This window comes from Sparus aurata, chromosome 9, assembly GCF_900880675.1.
Source record: "Sparus aurata chromosome 9, fSpaAur1.1, whole genome shotgun sequence".
Classification (NCBI taxonomy): Eukaryota; Metazoa; Chordata; class Actinopteri; order Spariformes; family Sparidae; genus Sparus; species Sparus aurata.
Genome location: NC_044195.1, coordinates 9,947,906 through 9,975,851, shown reverse-complemented (window position 1 = coordinate 9,975,851; position 27,946 = coordinate 9,947,906). Strand labels below are relative to the sequence as shown.

The 27,946-nt window shown below is 39.8% G+C and overlaps 2 protein-coding genes across 3 annotated transcripts; one reads left to right on the top strand and one right to left on the bottom strand.

Moving 5' to 3' along the window:
* The first annotated feature begins 1,244 nt into the window (after window positions 1–1,244).
* pdcl3 (phosducin-like 3) lies at window positions 1,245–5,981 on the top strand. Its single transcript, XM_030429484.1, has 6 exons — window positions 1,245–1,371; window positions 2,452–2,569; window positions 2,770–2,860; window positions 3,050–3,193; window positions 3,724–3,932; window positions 5,364–5,981. The coding sequence occupies exons 1-6, from the start codon at window positions 1,366–1,368 to the stop codon at window positions 5,510–5,512; spliced, it is 717 nt and encodes a 238-aa protein (XP_030285344.1). The 5' UTR covers window positions 1,245–1,365; the 3' UTR covers window positions 5,513–5,981.
* Window positions 5,818–12,744, bottom strand: nms (neuromedin S). Of its 2 annotated transcripts, none has more exons than XM_030429485.1 (7): window positions 12,559–12,744; window positions 10,368–10,414; window positions 9,821–9,877; window positions 8,739–8,765; window positions 8,591–8,644; window positions 7,552–7,629; window positions 5,818–6,329 (listed from the first exon to the last, which is right to left on the bottom strand). In XM_030429485.1, the coding sequence occupies exons 1-7, from the start codon at window positions 12,629–12,631 to the stop codon at window positions 6,297–6,299; spliced, it is 369 nt and encodes a 122-aa protein (XP_030285345.1). In that variant the 5' UTR covers window positions 12,632–12,744; the 3' UTR covers window positions 5,818–6,296. The 2 variants fall into 2 exon arrangements, with proteins under 2 accessions (XP_030285345.1, XP_030285346.1); XM_030429486.1 differs by having other exon boundaries at window positions 7,552–7,626.
* Window positions 12,745–27,946: the final 15,202 nt, after the last annotated feature.

Sequence of the window (27,946 nt, the reverse complement as noted above, 5' to 3'; positions counted from 1 at the left end):
GAACAAACAAAGGCGTATGAAGGCGAGCCCTCTTTGCGACAATCTCTGGGTGAAACAGGCTAAAGCTAACAACCACAACCTGCTGTGTGCCAAGTGTGGCAAGAATGTGTGCAAGCAGCACGCCTCATCAATCTGCAACTCCTGCTGCTAAACCCACACACACGCACACACACACACACACACACACACACACACACACACACACACACACCAACACACACACACACAGACATCTGACTCCTCACGAATATTCACATAAACTGTTTTAGTTCTGACTGTTCTTTTCATAAATAGATTTTGTTCAAAGTGAACTTGTACTGCTTTATATCTCAAAACAAATAATATTTTATAGATTTAAGAAGGTAAGAATTTTGAAGGGTTAGTTAAGATTCTTTACTTTAATCTGACATTGCATAAAAAAAAATAATGCATGTATCGACCTTAGTTGCGTCAAGTGTTAAAATCATTACATTATTACATATTTTGACGTTATGATCAGAACTTATGTTGGTTGAAAATGTAACTCAGTGAAAGTGGAAAATAATTGTAATATATAGTATTTCCAAAGCTGTTTCAGGAAAACGACACCCTAACATACTCAGTGGAGTTTGAAAATCTGACACTGCACAAAAAATAATAATGCATCATAATTACTGTTGTTGTTAATCACATATCCCAGGCTGTTAGTAATATATTTTTGTTAAATCCTCTGCCATTAATATATGGAAAATAGTAACTTTTTTCAACAGTGGCCTTGCTTAAACTAATGATACAAAGTAATGATACACAGTTCATCAGCTATCAATATGTTAAGTTGCAGAAACTTCAGATAAGCAATAATTAACAGAAAGTCTATCAATACAATAATGATATAATACGGTGTATTTTACAATACGTTAAAACTTTTTAGTCCACATCGTCTCCAACAAATGTTTTCGATACATACATGTTTTCGTGTGTGTGTGTGTGTGTGTGTGTGAGCGGCAGCACCTGTTTAGTCAGCCTCAAATGGAACGCTCCGCTCACGCTCCTATTACGGTCATATTGCGCCTCAGTAGGAAGTTGGTGTCACTTTTATTATTGTCCCACTCGAAACACGTCTATGCAAAATCTTTTTACCAGGAGTTACCTAGCTGAAGCACCATATAAAAATACAAACGTACCTGACTCTGATTTACGCCAGTCTGACTTACGATATGCCACTTTTAAATGATTTTATTTTGACAGTGGTCGCATTGTCTGCTTATTTTTTAGACAGTTCCGGCTATTTGTTTCTGTCGGAGTCGGTCCGCCTGCGGTCCTTCTGTTTCCGTGTCTGGGAGGAGAGCAGTGGTGTGATTTTAGAGGAAGCTTTTATCTGTCAAAATGCAGGTTGGTAACGCTTTATTATACTTTTAATCGCTGTGAATTAGCCTTTATGAATGAGTCGACTTACTATCGGTTGATGTCGGCCTTGTGTGTTGAGATAATTTCAGAGGGGAGCTGTGAAACGTAGCTAACAGTGCGGAGCTGGGCGTATCAACAGAGAAGTTAAATGTAGCTCTGCTGTTAGCTAGCTAAGTGTTCAGTCCCAGAAGTTTGTCAAGAGAGACAACGTTGACATGAAATGACCCCATACTACAGCTGAAACAGTTTTAGTTGAGAAATTTAAGTGTTGATCATTTTGAATATGTCAAACATTTGGTAATTAGAAACGGCTCGTAATGTTGTAGAGCTTTTCAATAAGCCTACATGATTACAATTAAAAAAGAAAATATACAGGAAATTCCGCAACGTTATATGTCAGAGGGGCAGTCAGAAAACCTAGTGTTTCAATGACTAGGGATGTGATACAGACAGTAAGGCGGCAGACCCTCATATTGAAGTTCAGAAACTTCTTGACTTTTCACGCATTAACTTATTGTGTCGTCATTTGCAGTACAATCATTGATCACAGAATTAGTTGGTCCAGACAAAATGTCATCTACAGTATTTGCAAAATTATAGTTTTGACGTTCTCATCTTGTCCATTCAGGTCTCTTCTTTCTTTATATTAAACCTAATTTAGTATGATCCATACTTTCATTATATTAGCCACATTGTAGGTTAGCTAGATGCCCTGGGGGGTCTGAACTTTAAACTAAAACTTCACATGTAGGTTTTTATTTGGTGCCTTAACAAGCACAATTCCCATCCTGGATCACAGGGTACACAGCTTGTCTTAGACTGTGGCTCATTCCTAGATTAGTAAGCCAAAATGCAGTACGTGTTAGAGATGGTGGACTTTTGTTCGCACAAATATTGAAATATGAAACCCAGACCTTGGTGACCTGGTCCTTAAATTTTAAAAAATGATTTCAGTTTTGAGATTGGCATTTCACTCTTCCATTTACAAAACGGTAAACATTACATAGAAGAGTTAAAAGACACCCACAGTGACAGTACAGGATGTCTGCTTTGTTTTCTCCCCAGGACCCAAACGAAGACACTGAGTGGAATGACATCCTGAGGAAGAAAGGTATTCTTCCTCCCAAAGAGGAACCTAAGGATGATGAAGAGGAGCAGCTGGCCCTCCAACAGCAGTCTGTTGGTAAGAGAGACATTTTCAGAATGATATTTCTTGTGACACTCAAATCAGTGTACCTGACAGTTTATTTTCATTTTGCAGATGTACCAATTAAAATCCTGAAAGTTAAATCAAACATCTAACATGATATTTCTGAGAATTTCGACTGATTTGCAGAACATAAGTGAATCATTTGATGTGACTGTCGTTGTGTCTCTGAACAGTTAAAACGTATGAGGACATGACACTGGAAGAACTGGATGAGAATGAAGATGAGTTTGGTGAAGAAGACGAGGCTGCGATTGAGATGTACAGGTGAGTGGAGGGGATCCATTGATGAGTCTGGTGCAACTGAGCAATTCCCGGTCTTGTGTGCTTTTCTGGTAACAAAATGTCTCCAAGTGAATTGAGTCTGTGAAGCTCTGACAGACGATGAAGCTTCTGTAGTTCGAGTCTGGCTGAAACCCCTTCACACTGACTGTACACTGATGTGTCTCCTTGCAGAAAGCAGCGTATTGCTGAGTGGAAGGCGACTCAGATGAAGAATGTGTTCGGGGAGGTTGTCGAGATCTCGGGGCAGGACTACATCAAGGAGGTCAACAAGGCTGGAGACGGCATCTGGGTGGTGCTGTCGCTCTACAAACAGGGGTAGGTCATCCAAACAAATCAAGTAGTTGGGGAAAAAGAATCTAATATCTAAAAGAGCAGGAAATATTTGAGTTGAGTTGAGTGTCATTCCCTCATGCTTTCATCTGATTTGGCTCAGATGGACCATTTTATGTAAATAAGTTAAGTTTGCATAGATCTGTTCCATACCCGCTGCTATGAAAACCTAATTTCCCCTCTGGGATTAAGAAAGTTGTCCATCCATCCATCGTTTTTTGTTGCCCTTTTTGACTTTAAAATGCCAAACCCTTGCAGTATGAATTCACCTATTTTGTCCTCTGAAAAAGATCAGTCAATTAATGTTTTAGTTTAATAACAAAAAGCAACAATTTTCATCACCAATTATTTGCAAATCTTCGCACATTGAATATTTTGGTTCGGGCTGTTGGTAGGACAAAATAATCAAATTTGAAGACATCACAGTATCTTCACCCTGCTGACTCATTCCAAGCCCAAAGTGCAGCAGTTACTGGTCTGTCTAATGTTTACTGTCTCCTCGTCTACCTTCCCAGCATCCCTCTGTGTGCCCTCATCAACCAACACCTGAGCATATTGGCCAAGAAGTTCCCTCAGACCAAGTTCCTCAAGTCCATCTCCACCACATGCATCCCAAACTACCCAGACCGAAACCTGCCCACCATCTTCGTCTACTTTGAGGGAGAGATGAAGGCGCAGTTCATTGGCCCACTTGTGTTCGGAGGAATGAACCTCAAAGTTGATGGTAGGTTGTGACTTATATTCAGAAAAGGACTTTAAACACACACTTGAAATCTTCAGGGCCATCATAGTCTATTGAAAGTATTGCTGCTCTGACAATGAAGTGATGTTTTTTGAGGAGTTGTTTAATCCAAGTGTGACTGAAATAATGGACATGTATGGTTTCTTATAATTGTTGTCTCAGCGGATTAAGATGTTTATACGTGTTACATTTGGCCTTTGATTGGCAGTTTAAGTGTCACGTTTTTATCAGACAATTTAGACAAAATCATTATTATTGGTTTAAGCCTTTTTGCAAGTTATACCATTTTATAAATATTTTCTGTGAGCTTGAGTTAAACACTTGAATCATTTATTTTGGCTTTAGACTGGTCGATGTAAAACGCATCACTGCCGTTGCATCAGGGTGGAACAATCGCCTCAGTCTCAAGATTAAGAAACCCTGTTCTCCTGTGAAATACAAGGGATTTATCTGGTGGTAATAAGCTTAGTCAACATGGTGTGAACTAATTTGGCTTGAATATAACAGAGGTTTATTTATTATCTAAAAACTCCTGCACTGCTGGTTTAACAATGCATTTGCAAAGATGGAAACATTTCAGTGAATGCTCTTAAAAAAATCAGAACCAAATGAAACGGATCCTTAAACCACTGACTATGTCAACACGATCACAATGGTGTCGGTTTATTGAATCATTCCATGCTGAGTTGACAGATTATTAGACACACTTAGCTCAAATGAATGCAGTCTAATAAAACAGCCCTGAATATTATTCTACCTTCAGCCCAGTGGTCAGAGTAATATTGACAATGTAGTGACCGAAAAGATATGTTGCAACTTTTTTTTTTAGGTCCAGTTTTCAGTTTTATGTTGTGACAGTGCTGTGCTTATGGTCTGGTTTGGTTTAGACATAAAACAACTTGGTTAAGATTGGGAAAAGATAATTTTTTGTCTTACCTAGTTCTGTTCACAGACACAGCTGGAAAATCTCCCATTGTCTTGTCAAAAATATCTGGTTCTGTTGTCACAGACACGGTGGAAATCTCCTGGTGTCTCTTTTGTAATGAAACATCTGCTTTTGTTGCACTCACATGACTGTAAGATGTCCCACTGTCTCGTTAAAAATATCCAGTGGATTCGCACTTACAAAAACAGAAACATCATCAGCTCCACCACCCTACGTGGAACTAAACTCATTTACATGTAATGTGATGTGACACGTATTGTCGAAATGTTGATATGTATGGCATGCTTTTTCTACCTTTTGAGGGTTAATATTCTGTGTCATATTGAGGTGTTGACTCATTTTCAAGCTGTAGTTTGAGGTGTATTGATTATTTGTACACCACCCACAGTGTAGCATTCGCATCCTGTACATTTTCTCATATTTTGTAAGCTAAGTGTTTTTTCATTTGTCCTGTCTGTCCCACCCAGAGCTGGAGTGGAGGTTATCAGAGAGTGGGGCGGTGAAGACGGACCTGGAGGAAAACCCCAAGAAACAAATCGAAGACAAGCTAATGTCATCGATCAGATGTTCGCTCCCTACAGGAAAGGACAGTGACTCTGAAGATGAGGACTATTAGGAAAAAAAACGTATGTCACTGCAAACCAGAAAGGCTGTGATGGCGCCACGTGAGAAACACTCAAAGGACCTTAAAGTATCTGACGATGATTTGAACAGGGAAAAGGGAACAGCATCTCTATCAATATACAGGCATCATATTCTGTGCTCTTATACAGGGCTCAGTCCAGTTTAGGGGCTCTTGGACAGGACACTTGGCTGCAGAGAATCTAACCTTTGACCCTGTTGTTGAATCACCCAGCGTCCTTTACATCTCTGAACATGCGACTGAATCTATACAGAAACGTCAACGACAAACTTTTTTTTTATCACGTTTAATGATAATTATGTCACAAAATGTACATGTACATTTAAATCTGTTGAGTTCACCAGTTTGCTACAATGATTGGTGCCTGTTTTTTTTTTCTCATGTTCTCATTTTTTTGGAATCTGTGTCACTGTTGATTATAAAGAACTTTCATAAAAGATAATGGTATGTTGTGTTTGTGTTTTGTGACACTCATGTCTGATGGTAGCAGCGCAACATGCCAGATTAGTGCTCTGGATCAGTTCACAGACTATACACGGATTGATATTCGGAAGCAGGAAGACACACAGCAGCCATGGCAATGCATTTCGATATCTTTTTTTCATCTGTACAATAATTTATTTTCTGTTCACAAAATATCATGTTTCTGGGTAGGGAGACATGTCAGAGATGCTGTGTGCCGCTCCACCCGGTCGGGTGCCGGCTGCTGCTCTTCTGTTGAGTCTGATTTCCTGTTTTGTTCTTGTGCATCTTTCTTCTACAACATCCCCTCCGGCAGACCTCGAATCTTCTGTTTCATTAGAGAGAAAAAGAGGTCAGTGTCAGCAGTAAATCCCCCCCTGAACAGTGATGCCATCTAATGTGATTTGCACTGTCTCCCCTATTTACTGGTTCACTGCTTCTTTTCCTCCTGCAAAGGTTGCAGAGAAGTAGTGAAAGTTTCTTTGAGTTTGTCTGTTGTTCCTCCCTGAGGTGTTCAACATCATCCTGAATTTCCTTACCCAATGACCTTTGGTTGGGACATCTCTAATGGGTTTTAAGATGAGGCTGAAAGATAATGGTCTACTATGCAAATGGAGACAAGTTATCTCTAATCTTTGATTTTTGTTATTCAAAAACAGGATCATTTGACCCCTTTAAGCCTCTAAAAGTCACTCACATGCAAGGCTGTACATTTAGTTTCACAAGGATACAACACGGTTATTAAAAGGTGTGTATTATAATTGGTTTCATGAAATTGCTTTTTTGTGATTTCCGTGATAATAGTTCTTAAAATCATGTTTAGTTTCCTTTGATAGACACCACATACATGATAGACATACATACATGATGTATTTATCCTGTGCCGAAAACAAAACCAAAAAAACGGGACATCTCAAAGGGAAACTTTCTTTGCGTCCACATTAATGAGAGACAAGCTCGTAATGAAATGTTGCCTTAAGCCGTGTTTCCACTGCAGGCACCAGGCTCTGAATGAATTAGACGGACATTAATGTTAATCCCTGAAACAGTCCCTGCTCTAGGGTAGAACTTTCCAGAAGTACAGGAACTACAGGAACAGGTTGAGTCGGCTCTGACTGGTTGAGTAAACCAGTTTGTTTTCTATTGATTGTACTTTGACACATCAACATGGAGCTACAGAAGAACGCTTATGACAGTTGGCCTGACGATGATGCATGATGATGATGATGGCTGAAAAACAGCCTTTGCAAATTTGTCTCATCTCCATGAGTCTTAAGAGTTCAGTAGAAATGCAGACAACAACAGGCCGAATGCATCTTCAACAGTAGTTCCTGGAAAGTTATTTAGTGTTAGTGGCAGATGTGCTTGGTTTGAGATGTGGCCCTTATTTTTTTTATTTTTTTGTGTTTATGGTTTCGACACACATCTATTTGTGGACTGACCTGTTTTTGCATGATTTCTGCGTTACCCTGGCTGCTCTCTGCCCCGTCTCATCCTCTGTGTATACTTTAAGCATTGAAACACACAGCTGACAGTTAAAGTGTTCTCACCAATAGTAGCACCTTCTTATTCCTCCTCTGGGAGAGCTTGGGGAGAAGTCGCATCAGAGGATGAACTGAGTGAGTCTGCTGGAGTAAAGGGGAGAATTAAATTAGAGAGGAATTAAAGCAGAAGTGAAGACCCACTGTTTGATATTTGATATTGATTATGATATATATATATATATATATATATATATATATATATATATATATATATATATATATATAAACTTTATAGAAATGCAAAAGGTAAAAATGGGATCATCACCCATCAATATGATTATATTGGGTTAAGTTTGAATGAGTCTTGGACTTATTCTGTATCCAAGGAAATACTGTAGACTGAAGGAGCTGGACCTGTGTCAGACTAGCTGACACTCTGCTGCCCCCTACAGGGTCACACAGTCATTAAAAACACAGCAGCCCCAGATAAGAGAAGCCACACAAGAATGAAAAAGAGATCTTAGGAGAAAGGAAAGAAAATGGATGAAAACTTTCTATTTTTTTTCATTCTAGCCCTAGAGATTTATTCTAAGTTTTAGACTCCGCTCCCGCTCCCTGCCCTGGTCTTTTTATTGATGCCTCATTTTTTTACAATAAGGTAAATGACTTGAAACAACAGATTGCTCCCCGACTGGTAGGCACATCCTTACATATCTTTAGCAATTTTAAACTTATTTTATTGTCATTTTTATCAGACATTTTACACATGAAATGAACACAGTCACACCTGTTGCAAAGCCAAGGTATTAAAGTATTTTGATGTGATTATTCAGCTTTTGGCTCCGCAATGCAATAGAAGAGGGATCATTTGAATTACACTCTGGGTCACATTTTTCAATTTTTTTTTTTTTTTAAACAAGGATGTTAAGTCTAGGTTAGTTTTTAACTAGGTGGATTTTTCAGAGAGTTGATCTCCTCAGATCAAGTCACTATAAATGATGCAAAAACGTGTTGGGCTCAGTGATATCAAATGAAAACCTCTAGAAAAAGGCCGAATGAACGAGAAAGATGACACCAGCAGTGGTGTGTTTGTCCCTCTGCTCACCTCATGCTGTACAGCTCCAACAGAGTTGCGTGCTTTAGAGTAATGAAACAGGAACTGGAAAACGGAGAAAATCAAGACGTCAGTGAGCTGCTGGGGAAAATATCAGAAACAGAAATACAAATAGACAGAACTAGATTCAAGTACTTACTCTTTTGAAAACATTCTGGACTTGCTCCTGTGGGGAAACATGATTTCAGTTTAAGTAAATCACATTTTGAAATCTCATGGTTGGTTTTGATGGTGTGGATATTCCTGATGGTTGCACCACAGCAGTTTCTATTTACAGTCCCTCTCACTGCAGAACTGTTATTTTTAACATTCATTACTGTCACGACGAGGACACAACAGCAACTCTTGTATAACGTCAAGAATTATTCTCTCAGAGACGAAAATGGGAAACCAATTACTTTGTTATGGACATGTTGATTGAACTCTCTGAAGTCACAGTTAACAGAGGTGTTGTGTTACAGTGTGTTCCTGTTGTTTGGTCCGTCACCTGCACTAAGTTCTGCCCGAACTTTTAAAATGAGACGTAAAGCACGATTCTACCCACATACTCTTCATTGTCCTCTGTCCTTTCCCAATGACACACACAGAACATGCGTTACTCTCCTCATCACAGTTTCTAATTCATTTAGCTTTCAGTGTTTATATTTCTTCCCTTTTCTCAAATTGTTGTGCTTTTAAAAACAACTTTATCCTCACTGTCACTGCTAGCGCCTTTAACACTGAAAACAGTTCGATGCTTAGTTGATTTGTTAGATATTTAATGTCTTTTGTTTTCTTCTCTCAGTTGAGAAAAAAAATTACATAGGTCCAAGTTCTGTTAGACTGGGACAAATCATTATCTGCTCTCGTTATATATCACTGTACTACACTGCTGTGAATCTAGAGGCCTCTGCGCTCACTGGCTCAACTGTTTTCTCACCTGCTCCATATATGAAAAACAACATATATTTAACATATATTCTACATTATTTAGTTTGCTACACCAACCACAAAACTCAGCCTGCCATCCCCAGCCTCCTATAGTTCCACCTGGATGGACGGACAAGTCCAAACACCTTGAATAGTAGAATCACAGATTCACAGATTTCTTTAAAAAAAAATCTTTAAAATATGTTTCTTTAAAAATGTTAAGTAATACTGTATGCTTAATATAATGTAATATAATATAATGTGTCTTTAAAGTGACTGTTTAAGTGTTTTTGGTGTTTGCTCTTCACCCACCTCATTCTGGTCTCTCCACGAAACATCATTAAAATCCTCACTTTGGTCACCTCGCACCTGCAGAGGAACAACACTCCTCATTATGAATTGATAATTGACGTTGAATGCAACGCAGTATCTCAGTCTGTACACTGACCACTGCTGTTTCCAGGAGAAATAAGTAAATGTTCCTCATAGAGACGCCTGCTGCTGATCTTCATGTTAACCAACTGACTATATCACAATCAGTCACCCTTTCTTGCCTCAGTATTTGGACTGAATGCTCGTAAAGATAAGTGTGATCTATAGACTCGTTCTTTGGTCCAATAATATTTCCTCTTACATATCGATCTACTGACTGCAGGTGGTGATGAACACATGACGCTGCTGGCCAGTAAGGACTCTACAAGCACCACACCTCCACTGACTGCCCTTCTGTTTTCTTTCCAACTCTATCTGAACAAATCTGTCTTTACTCACAAAATAAAAATTGTACATTATTAATTGGCTCAAACATCACATGTGGATATGCGTCCCAACAAGGGAGACTATGAATTAACTTCCTTACCTTTCTTAACACTATCCCATCTTCCCACTGATCCAAAGGGCTGGCATCTGAGTTAGGAGCACAATCAGAATCAGAATCAGAATCAGAAATACTTTAATAATCCCAGGGGGAAATTATTTTTGTTACACACTCCACATATACAAACAACATATATTATACAAGCAACATATATTAAGAGCAAAATATAAATATATATGATTGATATATTGATCTATTGACATGATTGATTTCATTTGACCTCATATAGTGTAATATTTTTTTTAATACAGCAATCTCATTAGAACTGACACTATAGTATTGGTTCAATATACAATATCAACCAACTTTAAGAATCAGTCTATATGAACAGCTTGGTCAGTACATAACAACTGGCCATAGCAAAGTGCATTTTGATGAACATAATAGTGTTAACATAATTGGGTGACCTCCAGTGGTTGTTTCTCATCTGGATGCAGTGATGCGGATGTGTAGTCCAGATGTGTTCAGTGCATCCTGACATCACTGTTGCTGTCGGAGCGGTCGGTATAATAGAATCTCATTTTCAGAGATTTGAATTTCGATGTTTGTTGAATTTCATTTTTGTGTGAAATGTGTTTTTTACTCCATTTGATAAATAAAGTTACTTAATACACAAAGCAATGATTAACCTAAAATATACAATGCTGCTGTAACGATTACTGAAAATCAGTGTATGAAGTTGTTCATATTATCTCCACATGCATTAACTACACATGAAAATGCTGTTTTCATATTATACTGTGTATAATGATATAGTACAATAATGGAAGCCAGAATACATCTTCTACCACTGCTTTTCTCTCTAACTATGAATATATTATAAAAGGTTTATATACTGCAATCAAACACTTTTCAGTGCTTTACATGCCAGTAATAAACTAAGTAAATAAGTAAACAAGTAACTATAGTAAGTAAATCCTCTCCTGGCGTAACATTTCCATTTCCTTTAATTCGTCCAGAGAGCAGGGCAGCTGTACAGTTCACTCTCCATCCAATCTCCAACTCTCCAATCCAGACGAAAAACTAAATTACAGTAACTGTCACTAAAATGTACATCTCCAGACAGGATGGCTTTCTGTAAGATGAATCCCTTCCTAAATACCATGCAACAGCTGACTTGATGGCATATTAGAAAGTCCCTCGTTTTTACTTCATGATTTGTAATCATTCCTGAATCTGCTGTACTTATACAGATATGGTGTGGTGTATTTCAACAGCACCTTTCAACAACAGAGGCAAGCTGCTCTACATAATATGATAACGCAATCACAAGAAGTTCCTCCTTTAAATGACCCATTGAGTGTTCAGCTGTAACAATGTTAACGCACTGTAATTGATTGCACAGATTCTCTGCAGCTCATTTCCAGTCGACCGCCAAAGCAAACATGCAGTGTCCCCAAAGACCATTTAAACCAACCAGGCTCTCACAACCTGGCAACCCAAGTGTTCTCCTTATTAATTGCTTATTACTGATCCATGAAATATCAATAATTGATCTAATAGTTACTAATGAAGACATCAGTAACAGTATTGTGTGCCTTGTTAGACTGTAAACACATCAGTCTTGATAACACTGTTAAATGTTAATCTTAATGTAGGCGGAAAATTAAGGGATGAGACTAATAGAATAGAGGAGATCCTGATTCAACCAACAATCTTGAACATCGTGTTCATGGTTCTACATTCATACAACCCCTAAATCTTAAGATATACTTTAAACGTATGTGTGTGATTTGAGAGATTATAATTATATTCTTAAGCTTTTTTTTCCATACAGAGTCTCAGTGTAAGGTTTTTACATAAACTCAACTTCATCGTACTTCATCTAAACTAGATGATGGATTAAATAATGTCTGTCCACGATGAGCTGTAATTTGTCGTACGTTTGTTGTATTCTGGGTTTTTCTAACAAAGAGTGAATTTGAGCCAGAAACAAGGAGACAGAACCCACGTTAAAGGTCCGATATGTAATTTGCGACAACATCATTTCCAGGTAGACTACATCCATATACAACCTGGCAATTTCCCTCAAAAACTAATCAAACAAATAATGTTTATAAGTTGCATTTACTAAAAAAAAAAAAAAAAAAAACAGTATTCAGTTTCGATGTAATTAAGTTTAAAAAAATAAAAAATTAACAACCTTCCCATCAGTTTCAATAAGATCACCCACCTGTTGTGCTCCAAGGTCCAAGAAACCCGAACAAACATAAAAGAAAAAGTTGTTGCACCGTTGGCAGAGTCATGTCTCCGTGTTTCCTCCCTTAATTCCTCTCTGGGTTGCTGTGTGGTCTGAATGCCGTGCCCTCTGAACGCAGCAGTTTAAAAGCTCACAACCTTGTGGGCTGACAGGCATCCTCTAATGACCAATCACGCCGACCCGGTCGCTGACAGAGCCGCACCCTCCACCCCCATCTCTCTCCCTCTCTCTGTCTCTTTACCTCTTACTCACTCTGGATAGGAAATGGATGATTCCCCTGATGAGAAGCAGCTAATGAACTACGTTAACTGTCTGACAGGGAGGGAACCGTTTAAGAGACTCTTGCAGTAAAATCTTTGTTTTTTTTTAGGAATCTGATTGCCATATAACAATCAAATCAGGTCAATCAGGGACAGATGTGCACAGTTACATTGAAATTTACTGACGTCAGCGGTGAGGTGAAGAAATAAGGTCCCGTTTGTGTTTAACTGCACATTATATGATGATACATGAAATGGTGTAAGGGCCGCAGTTATTCATAGTGAAGTGTCCCTCATTTCCGCTGGCTTCCTGGTGTATGGTTGTCAAAAAATACTTTGAAGATTTTATCAGTAGGGGGCAGGAGAGAGAAAGTTCTGTGTGAATTATTTATGAAGAAGTCACTACTGTAATGGTATTCCTCATGTCTTATACATGTGGTAAGGGCAGAATCACAAATGTATAAAATCAAAATCACCGCAGACACATAAATATTAAAGCAAACAGTGAGTCACAGGTGTTATTAGGAATCGCATGCAGACCGACCGCCATGATGTGACTGGTTTATAGGAATGTAATGAGTGTAAGAGCGAAGCAAGGATGATTTCAGCTTTGAGCACCGTAGTTTACTCGAATAGGTTGCTTGTGTCTTCTGACGTGGGGTTGTACGAAGTTTCCAGGACCCTGTACCTGCCCGCACCATTACTCCTGCCCCATTCCTGTTTCCGGAAATGCTACCCATGTCAGTAAGCTTTTGTTTAAACACTGACAATAAATAATGGAACCCTTCCTGTCTGCCTGGACAATCTGTGTCTGGGTCCTTCTCTTGTTACCTTGCTCTCACCTGTGCGACAGCCCAGTGCTTGGAGCATTTCACTGAGTATCTCATCTACACCTGGCGCCTTGCTTCAGTTTAAAAACACCCTCACTTATTTCTGGGAGAGAGATTGGTATGGTTTGCCTAGAGTGTTCCATCTACAACTATATAAAATTTCCAGTCAAGACCAGCTTTTCACTGCTGGACAGCCTTAGTAGGCTCCTGGGTCCACTTCCTGAGTCGTCTGATGGTTTTCCAGAACCTATCTGAGGCCGACTAGAAGAACCCCTCCTGCATCAGAGATTTATTTTCTCCTTCTGACCTTCTAAGCTGCTGACCAGCTTGTACCTCTCTCCTCCAGATGACTCTTTATTGAGCCTCAAGATAAACTTCTGGACACAACTCTGAGCAGCCACCACAGCGATGGAGTTATTGGGTCTCGTGTGTATTGATTAAGGTGAAACGGACGATTCTACAGTGCTTTTTGTTGCCTTATGCAATTTGTTCTAACTTCTAGCATTACCTGCCCAGACTACAGGAGCAATTTGGCTAAATTTGTTACATTTTCATTATAACAATGTGCATTGCCTCTGGTACATTAATAAATATAGGAGTGAGTCAGACAGCCGGATCCAGTGGTGTTGTTGTACTGAACTGACCAGGTGACAGACTTGATGTCTGACACTGTGGACACATGTTTTGTATGTTGCTGTTCAGGGATTAACTGCTCAGATCAGGTGGACTGGACACTGAGCTGCATTTATTCACCTTGATGCATTAAACCAGGGCATCACTGACACCAAAGTCTGAACTTTCTATGAAGAGTAAAGGTCACCCAGCTTGGCTTTATGTCAGGCTGCTAACTGCAACTTGGGTTATTATTTGTACATGAAATGACTTACAAGGTTTTGTTAAAGATTTTGATTTATATTTTAGTGTACGTATCTCTGATCTTATTTACCTTTTCCTACCATTTCGGCTGTTGTTTTTGTTAGAACATGTAGCACTTCCAGAATAAGCTGCATAGTCTCATCTGTACCTGTCCATTCTCAAACTTTGTGTTTTTTATAATCTATAAAACAGGTTCAAAAGCAGTAAATACTTTAAACGCGCTTTCATTTTTACAACACATTACAACTAGCTGGTGAAGAAGATGGGACATTTAACAGCTAAAGAGATGAGCAGGACTATATCACCTGAGCAAACTCATTAGGTCTACATAAATGTTAGTGCTGCTCCGTGCCTTCTAGATGTGTAAATAACTGATTGCTAACTCATTTGAGGCAACAAAAAGAAAATATATGAATAAAACCTTGTATGACACAATGGATTTTGAATCTACATAAGATAAATCACATCTGTAACAGACCTACTCAGGCTGATTGAGGCAGTTTCCCTGTCTTGTGGCAGAGATAAAAAAAAAGAAAAAGCAATAAACTCAAACATGTTGACTCTTGAATCTTCCCAGTGTGCAGCACATTTGATGATCTGGTAATCACAAGCCATCTTGTATGATTGGCCAGCACACAAAAACAAAGGAAATAGAATACTCGAGTCACAGAGAAGAAGTAAAATAGCCTCTTATTCACTTTCTCATTTTGAAAGATGGACATGTTCCATTGCTCCATGCGGAGGCGTAGTGATGGCCCCGATCTGAAAAACATATTGTACATTCAAATGCCTAAAACAGTACTTTTACCCTTAGTTTTGTTTGTCTATAATTTAGTTACCCTCCATTGTTTTACATCTTCACATGCATTTACACATTTGTGTTTTTCATGTGTTGCACAGGAGAAACACCATGTGGCAATTAACACGAGTCAGGCGGTCAGTGGCGGTGATGGCGAGTGAGTTTGTGCTTCATTTGTCCAAGTTTCCAACATATTCCTTTTGTCAGAGTTATAATATTTGTTTAGTAATGAGGAGCAGCCAAGACTAAGTTACTTTTTCATAAATTCAGCCATAAATAATAAATATATAGAAACATTTCACCTGCCATTCACCACCAAGAATGGCAAAATTAAAAGAATAAAGAAATTTAGAAATGATAAAATAAGTAAACTAGGGACCATTTTGAAATGGGATCACTCCGGCCACGACACTCATCAACATCATGTTGACGTTGGGAGGTATGAGTACTCTGTGAGGATTACAACATTATTACATGTACCAGCAGCAACAGGTTTGGCTGGAAAAATGTTAATTTTGTGAGTCTGTTCAGGCTTTTCTTGACATGTGCTAGCTAAGTAGCTCAGTTAGACACTGCACAGTTAGTTAGTTAGTTACTTAGTCAGCAGCCCAAGCGTGGCAGGGATTGCATTTCCATTACACCAGGGCTACCTGCTCGAAGGTGTGTCTTTAACTAATGATGACATTTACTCTTCCTCCCTGCAGTGTTATCAGAGAATAAAAGTTATTCATTATTTAGCGATCTTTCATTTTGAAGCAGCAGAATCTGGAAATGTTGGGTTTTCCTTCGCGCGACTTAACACGACTACTGAAACAGCTGAACACACCAAAAACGAGCAGATGTCTGAAAGTACAAACATGGACAGTGGAGAGGGACTAAAACTCAAATTACAGAGATTCAGTTGTTGTGAGCTGAACACATATACACTACAAAACGCTTTTTTTTCCTGTCACTTTTCCTGCACAGACATGAGCTGAGTTATTGCAACACAGGCTGGTCTGAGGGGGAGAAAGGACGTCAGCATGGGTTGGACGTGGTTGCAAGCGTCACTGCAGCCTGCTTGGAGATAGGGCGGCGGCACTGTGGCCGCACTCCAGGGTCTATTTCCAATCAACTTGGTGCAGTAAAAGCAAATTAGCATGGCATGGTTTGGCTTGGTGCAACCAAGAGTGCCATGTGTATCTCTGTGCGTCATCATAGCAGAATGTGGTCCTGGAGACACCTATATAGCAGCACAACCATACAGAGCTCAGTCACAAAACTTGGGGCGTCAACACGTTGATGACTGGTGTGATCCCATCAACAACCTCAGCTGCAGGTGACTGTCTCAGAATCAGCAGCTGCCAATGCTTTCCCTGCACAGTGTTATCTGCGAATGATCTTACCATACACGCAAGTCCCACAACATGGGGGGCACAGTGTCGTACCACACAACATAGTAAAAAAAACGAATGATGATGACAGGCTTCTCTAACGTTGGCTAGTGGTTAGCTGACATTCGTGAGGGATCTTATTTTTTCCACCTCTAGGTGAGAATTGAACAAATCAACTCTTAAGCTTTCTATTCAGACAGATGTGTAACTTTGCAGCTGCTAGCTGTGGGATGCACTCAAAAGCAATAGAGCATTATGGTAAAACGTCCTGCAGTCTGGTGGCTTCCAGCACAGCCTTTTCGGTTGATTGGTTTGTTGCAGCAGCTGCTTCATCACTGTGAATGTTGTGTGGTTTTTCGGATGTTCTGATGCTGGATATTCCCTGATTGCTGCCTCTGTAAGTGTGTTTGATTTGCGGCTGCATCCTCCTAAAGTGTGAAAGTGTTGCTGTCTGATTGCATATGATTGTGCAAATAAACACAATGTTCTCCTTCATTGTGCCACAGACTTAAAACGGCAAGAAGAACACAGACACACCTTCTACATCTGTGTCCAGTAGTTGTGCTGTTTAAAGGATAAGACTGGCTCATGTGCCACAATGTCGCACAGGTTCCTTCTTTACCATGAACATACACGCACTGCACTTGATCTTGACTCAATTCCACACACACTGTCCTGCTGCAAGACACACGCTTTGCAGCAAGGACTAAATATGTATTAGGGTGTCCAGCTTTTTTGTAAAAATGGCTTTACCTTTTACCATATATCTAGAAACCATTAACAAAAATATACATGTTCATAAGGAACAGATGGGCTGGGGACTGAGTGCCACAAACAGGGAAAGTAGTATGCTGTTATCCAATAAACCAACATCCTCTGGCACTCTGTATCATGGGCCTCGCAGCCATTATACAAGTCACTTTTTATAGTTACCAGGTTAGCTTTGCTGGCTGTGTTCTCTATCCTTGACTCAGATGATTACCTCACTCAGTAGCTCTGGTAATGTGTTTTTGGTGGTTTATAAGCTTTAGTTTTGCGGCTAACACAGCACGGTCTTCTGCTGCCCCTCTCGGGGTCACTCATTCTCCAGAGCTGGGACATTGGTACCAGTAAAATTGGAACATATTATTTTTTTCTCAAACTAAAGTGTGGCTATGAAAGGTAAATACAAACACATCAGACAGCCTGTGTCAATACAGCAGGTCCATATAACAAGGGGCAGCATCTTCTTTGAACTGCTCATAATAAGAGTGTATGTGGCATCATGCGGCCACCGAACACTTTTCTTGCGCAGCTGCTTGGAGAGCTCTTAGTTTAAAGTCCCTGAACATTACAGAAAGGCACTGGGGCTGTCACTGTTAACCTGGTAACCAAGGGAATAGAGAAGCGGCTCATTCTGACAGAACCTATTGATGACTTAACAGAACAATCACAACAGAATAAAGTCAATTTTTGGAAGCAGATCGTCAATACCCCAGATTTTGCTGATGAGCGTTGTGCATTTATCAGCCTACACAATATAAGCCTGTTGTTAGCTTTGTAGTCACCTATCTGTTCCATAGCATTAGCTAATCAGCTAATCAAAATATAAAGTGTACATGCGATTCAGCCCAGCACTCGCAAGTGCTCTGCCAATAAATTTCTGCTAGAAAGAAACATTATGGGGGCCTCTATACTAATGAGCTTCATTTTCTATATGAAAATTTAGATTACATTTTTCCTTGTTAACACAGTTTTTTCTACCAACTGTTTCTGAAAACAAGCTGCCAGGATTGATGTTATTTCTGTCTAAACATTTAATATCCGTATAAAGGTTCGAGTTGCGTGGTAACCAATGGAAGCTGAGCTACCATGAAAGCCGCAAAATCATAGATCTGTGGGGTCACCAATACATTACCAACAGCTGTTATTGTAATGACAAATGTAACTCAATGTAATGAGTATTGTAACATTAATGATGTAAATAATAATGTTAAAAGAAACATGTCTTTCAGAGGAAATACACACCATGGTCTCTCTGAACGAGACTGACAATGATGACATACATTAAGTGCCTCTCTCTGGGCTGTTTTAAATTATTTAACTGTTGTTGGTGTGTGTGTGTGTGTGTGTGTGTGTGTGTGTGTGTGTGTGTGTGTGTGTGTGTGTGAGTGTGTGTGTGTGTGAGTGAGTGAAAGTCATGGACTTGGACCACCTAATCTCGCATCATGAGGAGAAATTTAAACTTTGTGAAACAGCGACACCAAATGTGAACTCATCGGTGCCTTCTTGTAAATTTGGCATTAAGTACAATACATTATGATTTTTCTTTCCTTGTCAAACGTCAGTTTGGCGGCACATCGCTGTAAAAGCCTGTCACTTCCTCAGAGACAGAGGAAAGTAGAGAAAGTCACCAGATTCCCTTAAAAAATGCTCTATTTTGAGATTCGTTGAAGTGTATGAACTCTGTGAAGCTCTCTCTCCAACACCTTCTTAACTATGTAGGCCAGCTTGTTCATTAAGCAAAACATTGAGAAGGTTTTTCTTTCTTTGTGTAAAAACTCATATTTGCGGGTCTCAAGTGGTCACAGGACACATTGTCGAGACCCATTTATTGTCGGGTTTGAATTGACGGGCTTAAAGCTGTCCACTTACAATCGGATCACTCATGACGGGTGGTAAAGTGTAAACAGCCTTTCTCTCTCTCAGAACACACCTGGTGTATTCACAATAACCCTATTTATCTGTTTACAACCTAACATTGGTTGAAACATGTTCATACGTTTTTCTGTTTTTCACAAATGTTAAATATATCAATTCCAATTTCAAAAGCACATAATAAATACTCAGCTAAGATGACGAGGCTTAAGCTATGAACGACCATATTATGGCATATTGTTTTTCTAATACTTATATCCACACATCTAGAGTGGTTGTGCTGGGAGATCTGCATATCATAGAAGAGTAGACTGCTGGCCCTGGTGGAGGTCCGCACTCTCCCTCTACCTTCTAGTTTCTTCATTGCTTCTTTTGTCAGAGTGTTTATCACGCTCTAGCGTTAATGAGCGAGTCCGCATCACTTTGTGGTTGAGGCACATCAATGCTCTTCCCCTTATTAACCCCATAACTCAGGTCCACCTGCCAGCAGACCTCACCTTTAAAATGACCCAGACTGTCGCCTCTCATAGGGTCGATGCGGCTCAAGTGCTGCACAGGGACCGTTAAAGCACACACAATTCAAAGGGCATTGCTCAACACTTTTCGATGGCCGTGATTTGTGATCAAATAAGGTCTTCGCTGAAGAAAGTGCACCGCTGCTGACTTCACTCAGTAGTAGCAATTTCAAATTTTCCCCTTTCCTCTACCTTATTCTGCTTGTTAATGCAGAGGAGAAGACATTAGTTGGTGCGCAATTCTACCAATCCCTTTGATAAAAAGGTAAGGTCATTGTAGTTGGGCAGGGTAAAAATATATGAGGCTGAAAACAACAAACACGTCAGGGGGCCCAGAGCTTCACACACAGGCTCTCATGCTACAAGGCATCAGATGTGTTTTATCAATGTCAGTACCTCGTTAAAACAAAAACAAAACCAATGAACCTCCTTTACCAGGAGACTGTGAATGTGGGGGCATTGGATCGCACAACACGTTTGCTGCTGTGTCTCACATAACCGTCATTGTGGAGTCTGTCACAGTTGGAGCGTATTGTTCAGCAGTAGGTCGAACATACTGCGAGGGACAGATGCTTTCAATTAACACCCAGTGACCAATGTGGCTCAGTCAGCGTGAGTCAGAGGACAGCAGCAGCCTCCTCTACAGTGGGAAGGCGTAAACAAGAGAGCACAGAGAACTGTTGCTCGTACGCTGCAGGTGGATGAAAGAACAAAGCAACATGAAAGAAGATTTGACGTTTTCTGATCATCTCCCATGTGCCAATACTGTATGATGTCACCGTATATGTGGGCTGGAACACAAAAAGACTAAAATCCGGAACACACAGTTAATGAAAGTAAACTGAAAATCCTTTTAAACTTTTTTTCTTGAAGAATGATTAAAAAAGATTTGGTTTGATAAAATCAAGCTAACTGTGAAAATGCTATGATGATTTAAAGCTGCAGTCTGAACTTTTGAGTAAAAAGTGAACTTAGTCAGAATATTTGAATGATACAGCTCCCAGCTCCCTCCTTCTTCCTCTCTGCTGCTGCAGCCCTGCCTTCAAAGCCCCTCCCACAGAGGAGCCTGCTGTGCATGAGCAGACTTGTAACCGCGGTAACAGAGGACGCCAGATAACCAAGACGGCGCATTCAAAATAACAACATAAGCCCTGATTGTTCTATTTCTGACCAATACAACTAAATTACAATGACAAGTGCCTCATGCAGATCACTGTAGATATCCCGAGTAACAAACAATATTCCTCACATCGTTGTAGATGGAGTTACCACATAATCATTACCTGGTGCAACGCCATGCTGCCTTTCTGAAGCATGAGTAATGTTATTTCTCTAAACCAATTAAATTCAGAGTGTACTGAACACAAACTAACGTTATAACTGCCCGGTCACTTGAAAGACACTTTTGCTAACCAGTAGCCATAAAGACAGAGCTAAACACTGGAGTTAGCATATGAGCTAACAAGCTAGATTTAGCAACAAGCTACATAGTTTGACTGCTACATTGTGCGGCCATATGCGCTATTGTGAGTATTATTGTACCAGCTACCACTATAGCCTTGTGGTTAAAACATAGAATAAAAACATATAACAAGCAGTGGTCCTTACTTGTCCAACAGAAAATTCTTTACAAATCCTGCAGCTCCCTCCATCTCTGAAATAGCGCTCCGATATCTATCCTTGTTTTCTCTTTGGCTAGGTCCAATTCTTTCTTTTAACACTGCTTTTCTTCATCAATCTTCTTATTTCTTCTCTTTGACGTGAGCAGTGGTGGGGTATTCTTCTTGTTGTTGGCTGTTCTCCGCCGTTGTTTACAGTTTGGACTTGAAAGTATCTGACCAGGTAAGAGCAGACACTGCACCTGTGCGGGGGAGGGGCACTGCCCAGTACCTGCTGCATGAGGGAGGGGAGCTGCCAGCAGTGTATGCAGGAGAGTGACTGACACTTCTCAGACACTCCCATTGGCTCTGATTGGTTGTATTGAGCTGGGAGTGGTGGATACTTGCAAATCAAATTACAGCCACTGGGTGGAGCCACAGACAGTGGATTTTACACACAGCTGACTTGTATCTTATTCTACTGTCAGATCATAATGACAATTTTAGCAAATATAACAAAAAAGTTACAGACTACAGCTTTAATTCTGTATTTATTATCATACTCCTGCATGATTCGATGTTTGAGCATTTGACAACACAGTGAATAATCTAATAAACAGTTTCCATATCTAGTGTTGCAAATGGCTGATAACTATCTGTTATAACTATGTGTTTTGTTGGTCTTTTCGTTGGATTTGTAATCAAAGGTATCCAGTAACTCTTTTCAAAGGGGCAATATGTAAAATTACATAATCATAGAGTTAACAGTGTTGATGATTTGTCACAGATGTCTATGTACTGTGTTGCACAGATGTCTGCTGAAGTTGCATGCTAAGGATCTAGCCCCAGTCCAGGGGCAGATACCTCACTTCACTATTTGGGGGTACAAGAAACAGGACTTTACACAAGAGCAATTGCAATTGTTTTTTTTCTCAAGATTGGGGTTCCAACCCTCTGTCCACGTAATTCCACGTATGCCCTAACACTTCGTCACTCTTAACACCACTTTGTAGGATTACAAGGGCTGAGCTAATTAGATAACAGTAGCTAGTTACAACCATAGATAGACAGATTCGGGGTTAGAGCCAGATCCTCGGGAGAAAAAACATCTGGGGCTCTATCTTAAGCTTGTCGCACAGTTAGTTTCAGACTGACAAAGTTGTCGTTCTCATGTCCAGCACCCACATTGAGTAAAACGCAAATGTATCTGTGCCCACCTGTGCGCCCCTGGGTGTACTGGTCTTAAAGTGAGGTGTGGTAAGGTGCACTGATGGAGGATTAATATCTTGAGTCAGCAGACGACCAACAAAAAACTGGTCTGAAGTCAAAGGCACAGTCTGTTTCTGACATTTAAAGTGCATTATTCAGACAGTAAGATGTGTCTACACAGGCGGGTTCACACTGTTCATACACTCTGATTTTATGACTTGAGAGGCTTCTTTCAGTGATTTAAAACATTTTCATGAACCCTGTAAAGTCACTGTAACAAATACTGTGGCACATTTAATCAAAACTAAAGGCTGTCGTTATAAATCACCGAAGGAAACTGAATCAGGACTGTGTTACCTTTCTGTGTATAAAAGAAACACAGAACATTAATTAACATGAAATACTAACCAACCCTGTCGGTGAGTCAGGAGTTTTAAATAATCAATGAAGTTTATCATCTGTTACTCATGCACTAATGTGCATGAAAAAGTACAAGTACACATATGGCTTCTGCTACTGGAGGAACGCTGCAGGTGATGTCATCAATATTTTCGTATTTCGTATTTCTCCCCTCTCATCCCACCTGTTATTGATCAGGATGGTAATTTTTATGACCCGTCCCGTCTGATCCAGGGACTGAGATCAGCACACACAGAGGGACACAGCAGTGCTCCTCCTACTCCTCAGTAAAATATCAGTTTATTATTTAATATGCAGTCAAGCAGAGTAATTGTTGATTTTGAAGTGGCAGGGCAGAGGGTCCAACAGCCATGGAGCACATACCTGTCCCTCAGTGAGGACAAGTGCCCCTGGTTAAACGTTACAGATCCACCTGGCTCTTAAAGGGAATGGTTTAGTCTAATTCATGTTCGCCCAAAACAATCTCACTTTGTGCCATGCGCAGATTATTTAACTAACAAGATTGACTCGGACACGCTGTAAATGCTCTAGTGCCTGGACCTTTGGACTGTGCACCATAGATTGTTCAAACAGAGCCCCTGGAGTCACTAAGGGTTCTGCTCTGATACGGCGCCGCTGAATGCCGGTAGGAAAGTTTAGCGATGACTTCCTTTTGGAAATAAAAAATTTATTTACCTTCAGTCTATTTTCAGGTGTTTATATACTGTTAGCTAAACCTTGACTTCTGGCTGGAGCTGGAGGGTAAATGCACTTTACTTCATGAATGTAACTTTACAGAGAAGAGAGGAGAAAAGAACAGAGAGAAGCAGAGTCTCTGCTGAGTCGGCTATTTATTTCACCTGGAGGTGTTTACTCACACAGACACACACATTCTAGCTGTGTTCTGTTCCCTGCTCACATTAGCTAACATCATATTGTGCAGCAAAGTGAACTGATAAACACTGCATGAGTAATACAAATACAGTATGTTCCTGCCGTCACACTTTGTTCACTGTTGATGTGTACTCCATTAAACAACCACCACTGCTGATGAACACCTCTGATGTGATTCAGGCACAAATGTTCACAGATGTGGTCATGTTTTAAAATGTCTCGTTCATGGAGACTTCCCTGTCCCCAAGGAGGTGTCAGACGATCTTTTCGACATTTAAACGCAGAATTCTTACATACTTTTAAAGTTTAATTGTTTTCATATGGATTTCAAAGTCACATTTAGCTTTTTTCTGATTTTCATTGATTCTGGAGATGCTACTGCTAACGTGAGTTGTCCAAAAACCTTCTTTTTAGTAAACTCTGTGTACATAAACATTGTTCTCAATGCCTGTGTTCATGTGTAGAGACCCTGGTGATACTAAGAGCAAAGTTTCATGTTGTGTCGAGCCTTCTTAGTGTTTTAAAAATAGCGATTTTAATGCTAGCATAAAAGTGCCCCCACTGCAAAAAAGGGGGGTCTAAAAACAAAATAAAAACACTAAATCTGAGGGAAAAGGTACTCAAAACAAGTGAAATTATTGGTCCATGCAGCAAGATAATTTCACACAAGATTTCTTAAATTAAGATTGTTAAATCTAGAAATAAGAATGTCTACAGAGGTATTTGGAAGGCTTAAAATAAGCCAAACATGCTGGTTTTAAGATGAGATTACTTAAAATTAAACTTTTTACAACCTTAAATTAAGTGAAATATACTAAGTATAAGCATAAAAATAAGCATAAAATGCTGGTTTTAAGATGAGATTACTTAAAAAAGTAACTTTTTATAGCCTCAAAATAAGTGAAATATACTAAATATAAGCAATTACAAACAAAGTCTTTCTTACTTTTAGCCAATTTAAAAGTGCCTCTTTCATCATGATTATGCTTTTACACGAAGGTTTGACTTGTATTAAATCACAAATAAAGCCTCGGTTGCTTTCTGGCGAGATTTTCACTTTAACAGCGATGGATCAACATGTTCCAGTCTCAGTTTCTACCTCTGAATGTCTTCTGTCCAACATCCAAACATCATAGTCAACCAACAGGAAATGAACAACATCACGATGGCTTACTGCTTTTAACTCATTCCAAAAAAAGGAAACCTCATGTCCCCAAAATAAATTGGAATTCATTAATTAATGACTTGTGAGATCTAAAAATAGCAGACTATATCCCCAAAAAAGGTGTGCAAATAGTGTGTGTGTTGTATTTGCATCTTTTCATAATTTTTCCATATCCTGCACATTCTCACATACCTAATTTGGATCCGCACATGCATTCCTGTGGCAACGTCATCCCTGAAATGGACAGCTTTGTTTCAGGGCACGAGGGAAGGTGTTTGTTTTCAGTGTGACAGATTCGTTAGATGCAAGTGATCATAAAATCTTCATCAACCTGCTGTGTGATTTGCACTTTCAATAAACAAATCTTTGGAGCCTGCTTAGACGAGCAGTAAACGTTAACAACACACAAACGCAATATCGGGCCCTGCCTGATTAAATGTTTCATCTAGCCCACAGATTCAGTAAACGCAGTTTTGTCATCGATGTCAATGCTAACCTGAGCTGTGGAGGATAATCTGCAAAATAAATACTTAAGAAGAAAATTCTACAATTCACTGTAATGTCTGTCTGAAGATCAGGTTCTGTTTAGCTGCTGACCAGCCGGGATAACATTTGATTGTAATTGTACAAAAGACACCACAAAGTTGAGCTATGGGATGGAATTGAAATACTGGATACGTCATTGGTCAGTTTCAACCCAGCCCTTACAATTCCCCCACTTTTAATGAAAGGGCATCACTAGAACACTTGGGCATCCATAACTGTGCATGAACAAGCAGAGTGGGCGGCACTGTTGACACGTCCACTCTGTTCTGGGTCCGACCTGTTGTAAAGTTCATTTCCCCACCTGGTGTCACATGGAGCCTAATTGAGCTCACTGTCAGGTGAGTCAGAGGCGTTCTCACTGTGGGCTCTGACATACATCAATTGGGAGTGTCGATTGGTGACACATAGGAGCATTGACTGTGGTGTGTCACCACTATGTGCTGTCTTGATGCAAAGGTCATTCAGAAAACTTTTCACACTCAACTACATTAGCTTTAATGGGTTGCTCTGATCCGGGTCCCATTCACTGTCCACAACAAAGATAAAGATAAGGTTCCATCTACTACTGTTTCCTCTATGACAAAATATCAGTGTCAAAAAAGTGGGACCTCATTTTGTAAAAGCTTTGAATGGTAGTGAATGACGAAAGACAAAAAATTCATTGATCTTGTTTGCATTGTGCCATGAATCACAGATATGATGTTTGTCAGTTTAAAAAAAGATCATTTTCCGGTCCGAGAAAGTCTCAGTTTGTCGTAATTGAGGTGAAATATCATGTAGTTTTGTGTGAAATGGCTCAGTGAACTACATCGTCACCAACACCATCACGGCCCACGGGTCCCCTCGCACCTCCACCTCAGTCACTCCTGATCGTCTAAGCGGCTTCATCTTCTTTTATTGCCTGCACACTGGGTAGACTATGTCATACACTGTATGTTTGCATTCTGCTGATGTACACGGTCATTCAGTGACTCATGGCAGGAGTGATCAAACCTGTGTTTACAACCTCATTTGTAGCAACACTTTCCCAGAATCAGGCCCAGCAGTGCTGTGAGTATATCTCTGCTCAGAATTGATTTGTCTGCAAGAGCTTATTAGCAGTGCGATGATACTATCCACTGCTGATCCATATGCTTCAGTGAAAGTGGCAGGGGCTCTTTTACAGGCAGCCAAGTACGCATTACAGATTAAATGTATGGATCCCACACAGGGAAATTACAGTATACAGACTGGGATAACTTCATATTATAAAGCATATAACACAAATAAATCCAATAGAAAAGTGGCTTTTACTGGTTTCTTCATACTGACTTCTGACTTTTCCAGTCAGTTCTTTCCCAAATTTCATCTGACAAACCACATGAATCGGACATGACTCGGCCTCTAACAGCCGGGTCTCTAATCCAGACGGCATCTCCAGACTCTAGACTGCCATCTTGTGGTGCAATCAGCTGCTTGCATGATGCATAAAGTGTTCTAGCTGTTACTTTAATGAAATGATAAGGACTAGTAGTATACTTTTATTCATTTCGTATCATATTAAAAGGAAAAAAAAATCACCCTGTCAACATGAAACTATTGGGATTAATGCCATGGATTCGATTGGAAGGGTTGAAAATACGCCTGCTCTGTAACTGATCACCTGAACTGATGAATCCACTAAGGTGTCACTTCAGTTAATGACATTTTTATCAGTGAGCTTTGTAAATCTTGCGTCCATGCCTCACAGGATCAGAGCAAACACTGATCCAAGTCCTCCTGAACCTTACCCAAGGCCCACAATCAGTCTCTAGATGCTCCAGCAGGCTCATGCAGGGCTCTCAGCCCTGTAGATTGGAATTTAAGTATGTCAAGTTATCTTTTCTTATGCCATGTTCTGTTGTTTATTATTCATTTAATGCATATGTTTACAGTTATTCCCATTTGAAAAGAGAAGCTGATTTTTGAGTCTCATTCCCAACTCATCACATACTGACAGTTTGGGATTGTGAGTGTGTCCTCCTGTAAATCTAAACATGTCTCAGCAAACCATTATCCATGATAATATGGATGCTGTTCTGCTGTTATGGATGCTGAAATGTTCTGACTGAGACGCTGACCCACTTTGCATCATGGAAAGTGACAAAAACATGTATTTTACTCTACGGCGCTTATAAAAAATATTCACCCTCTTACCTACTTCCCCTTTAATTGCTTTTATAAATGGAATCATGGTTAATATACAAAAAAATATAGAAGGCAAAAAATATACCAAAAATAC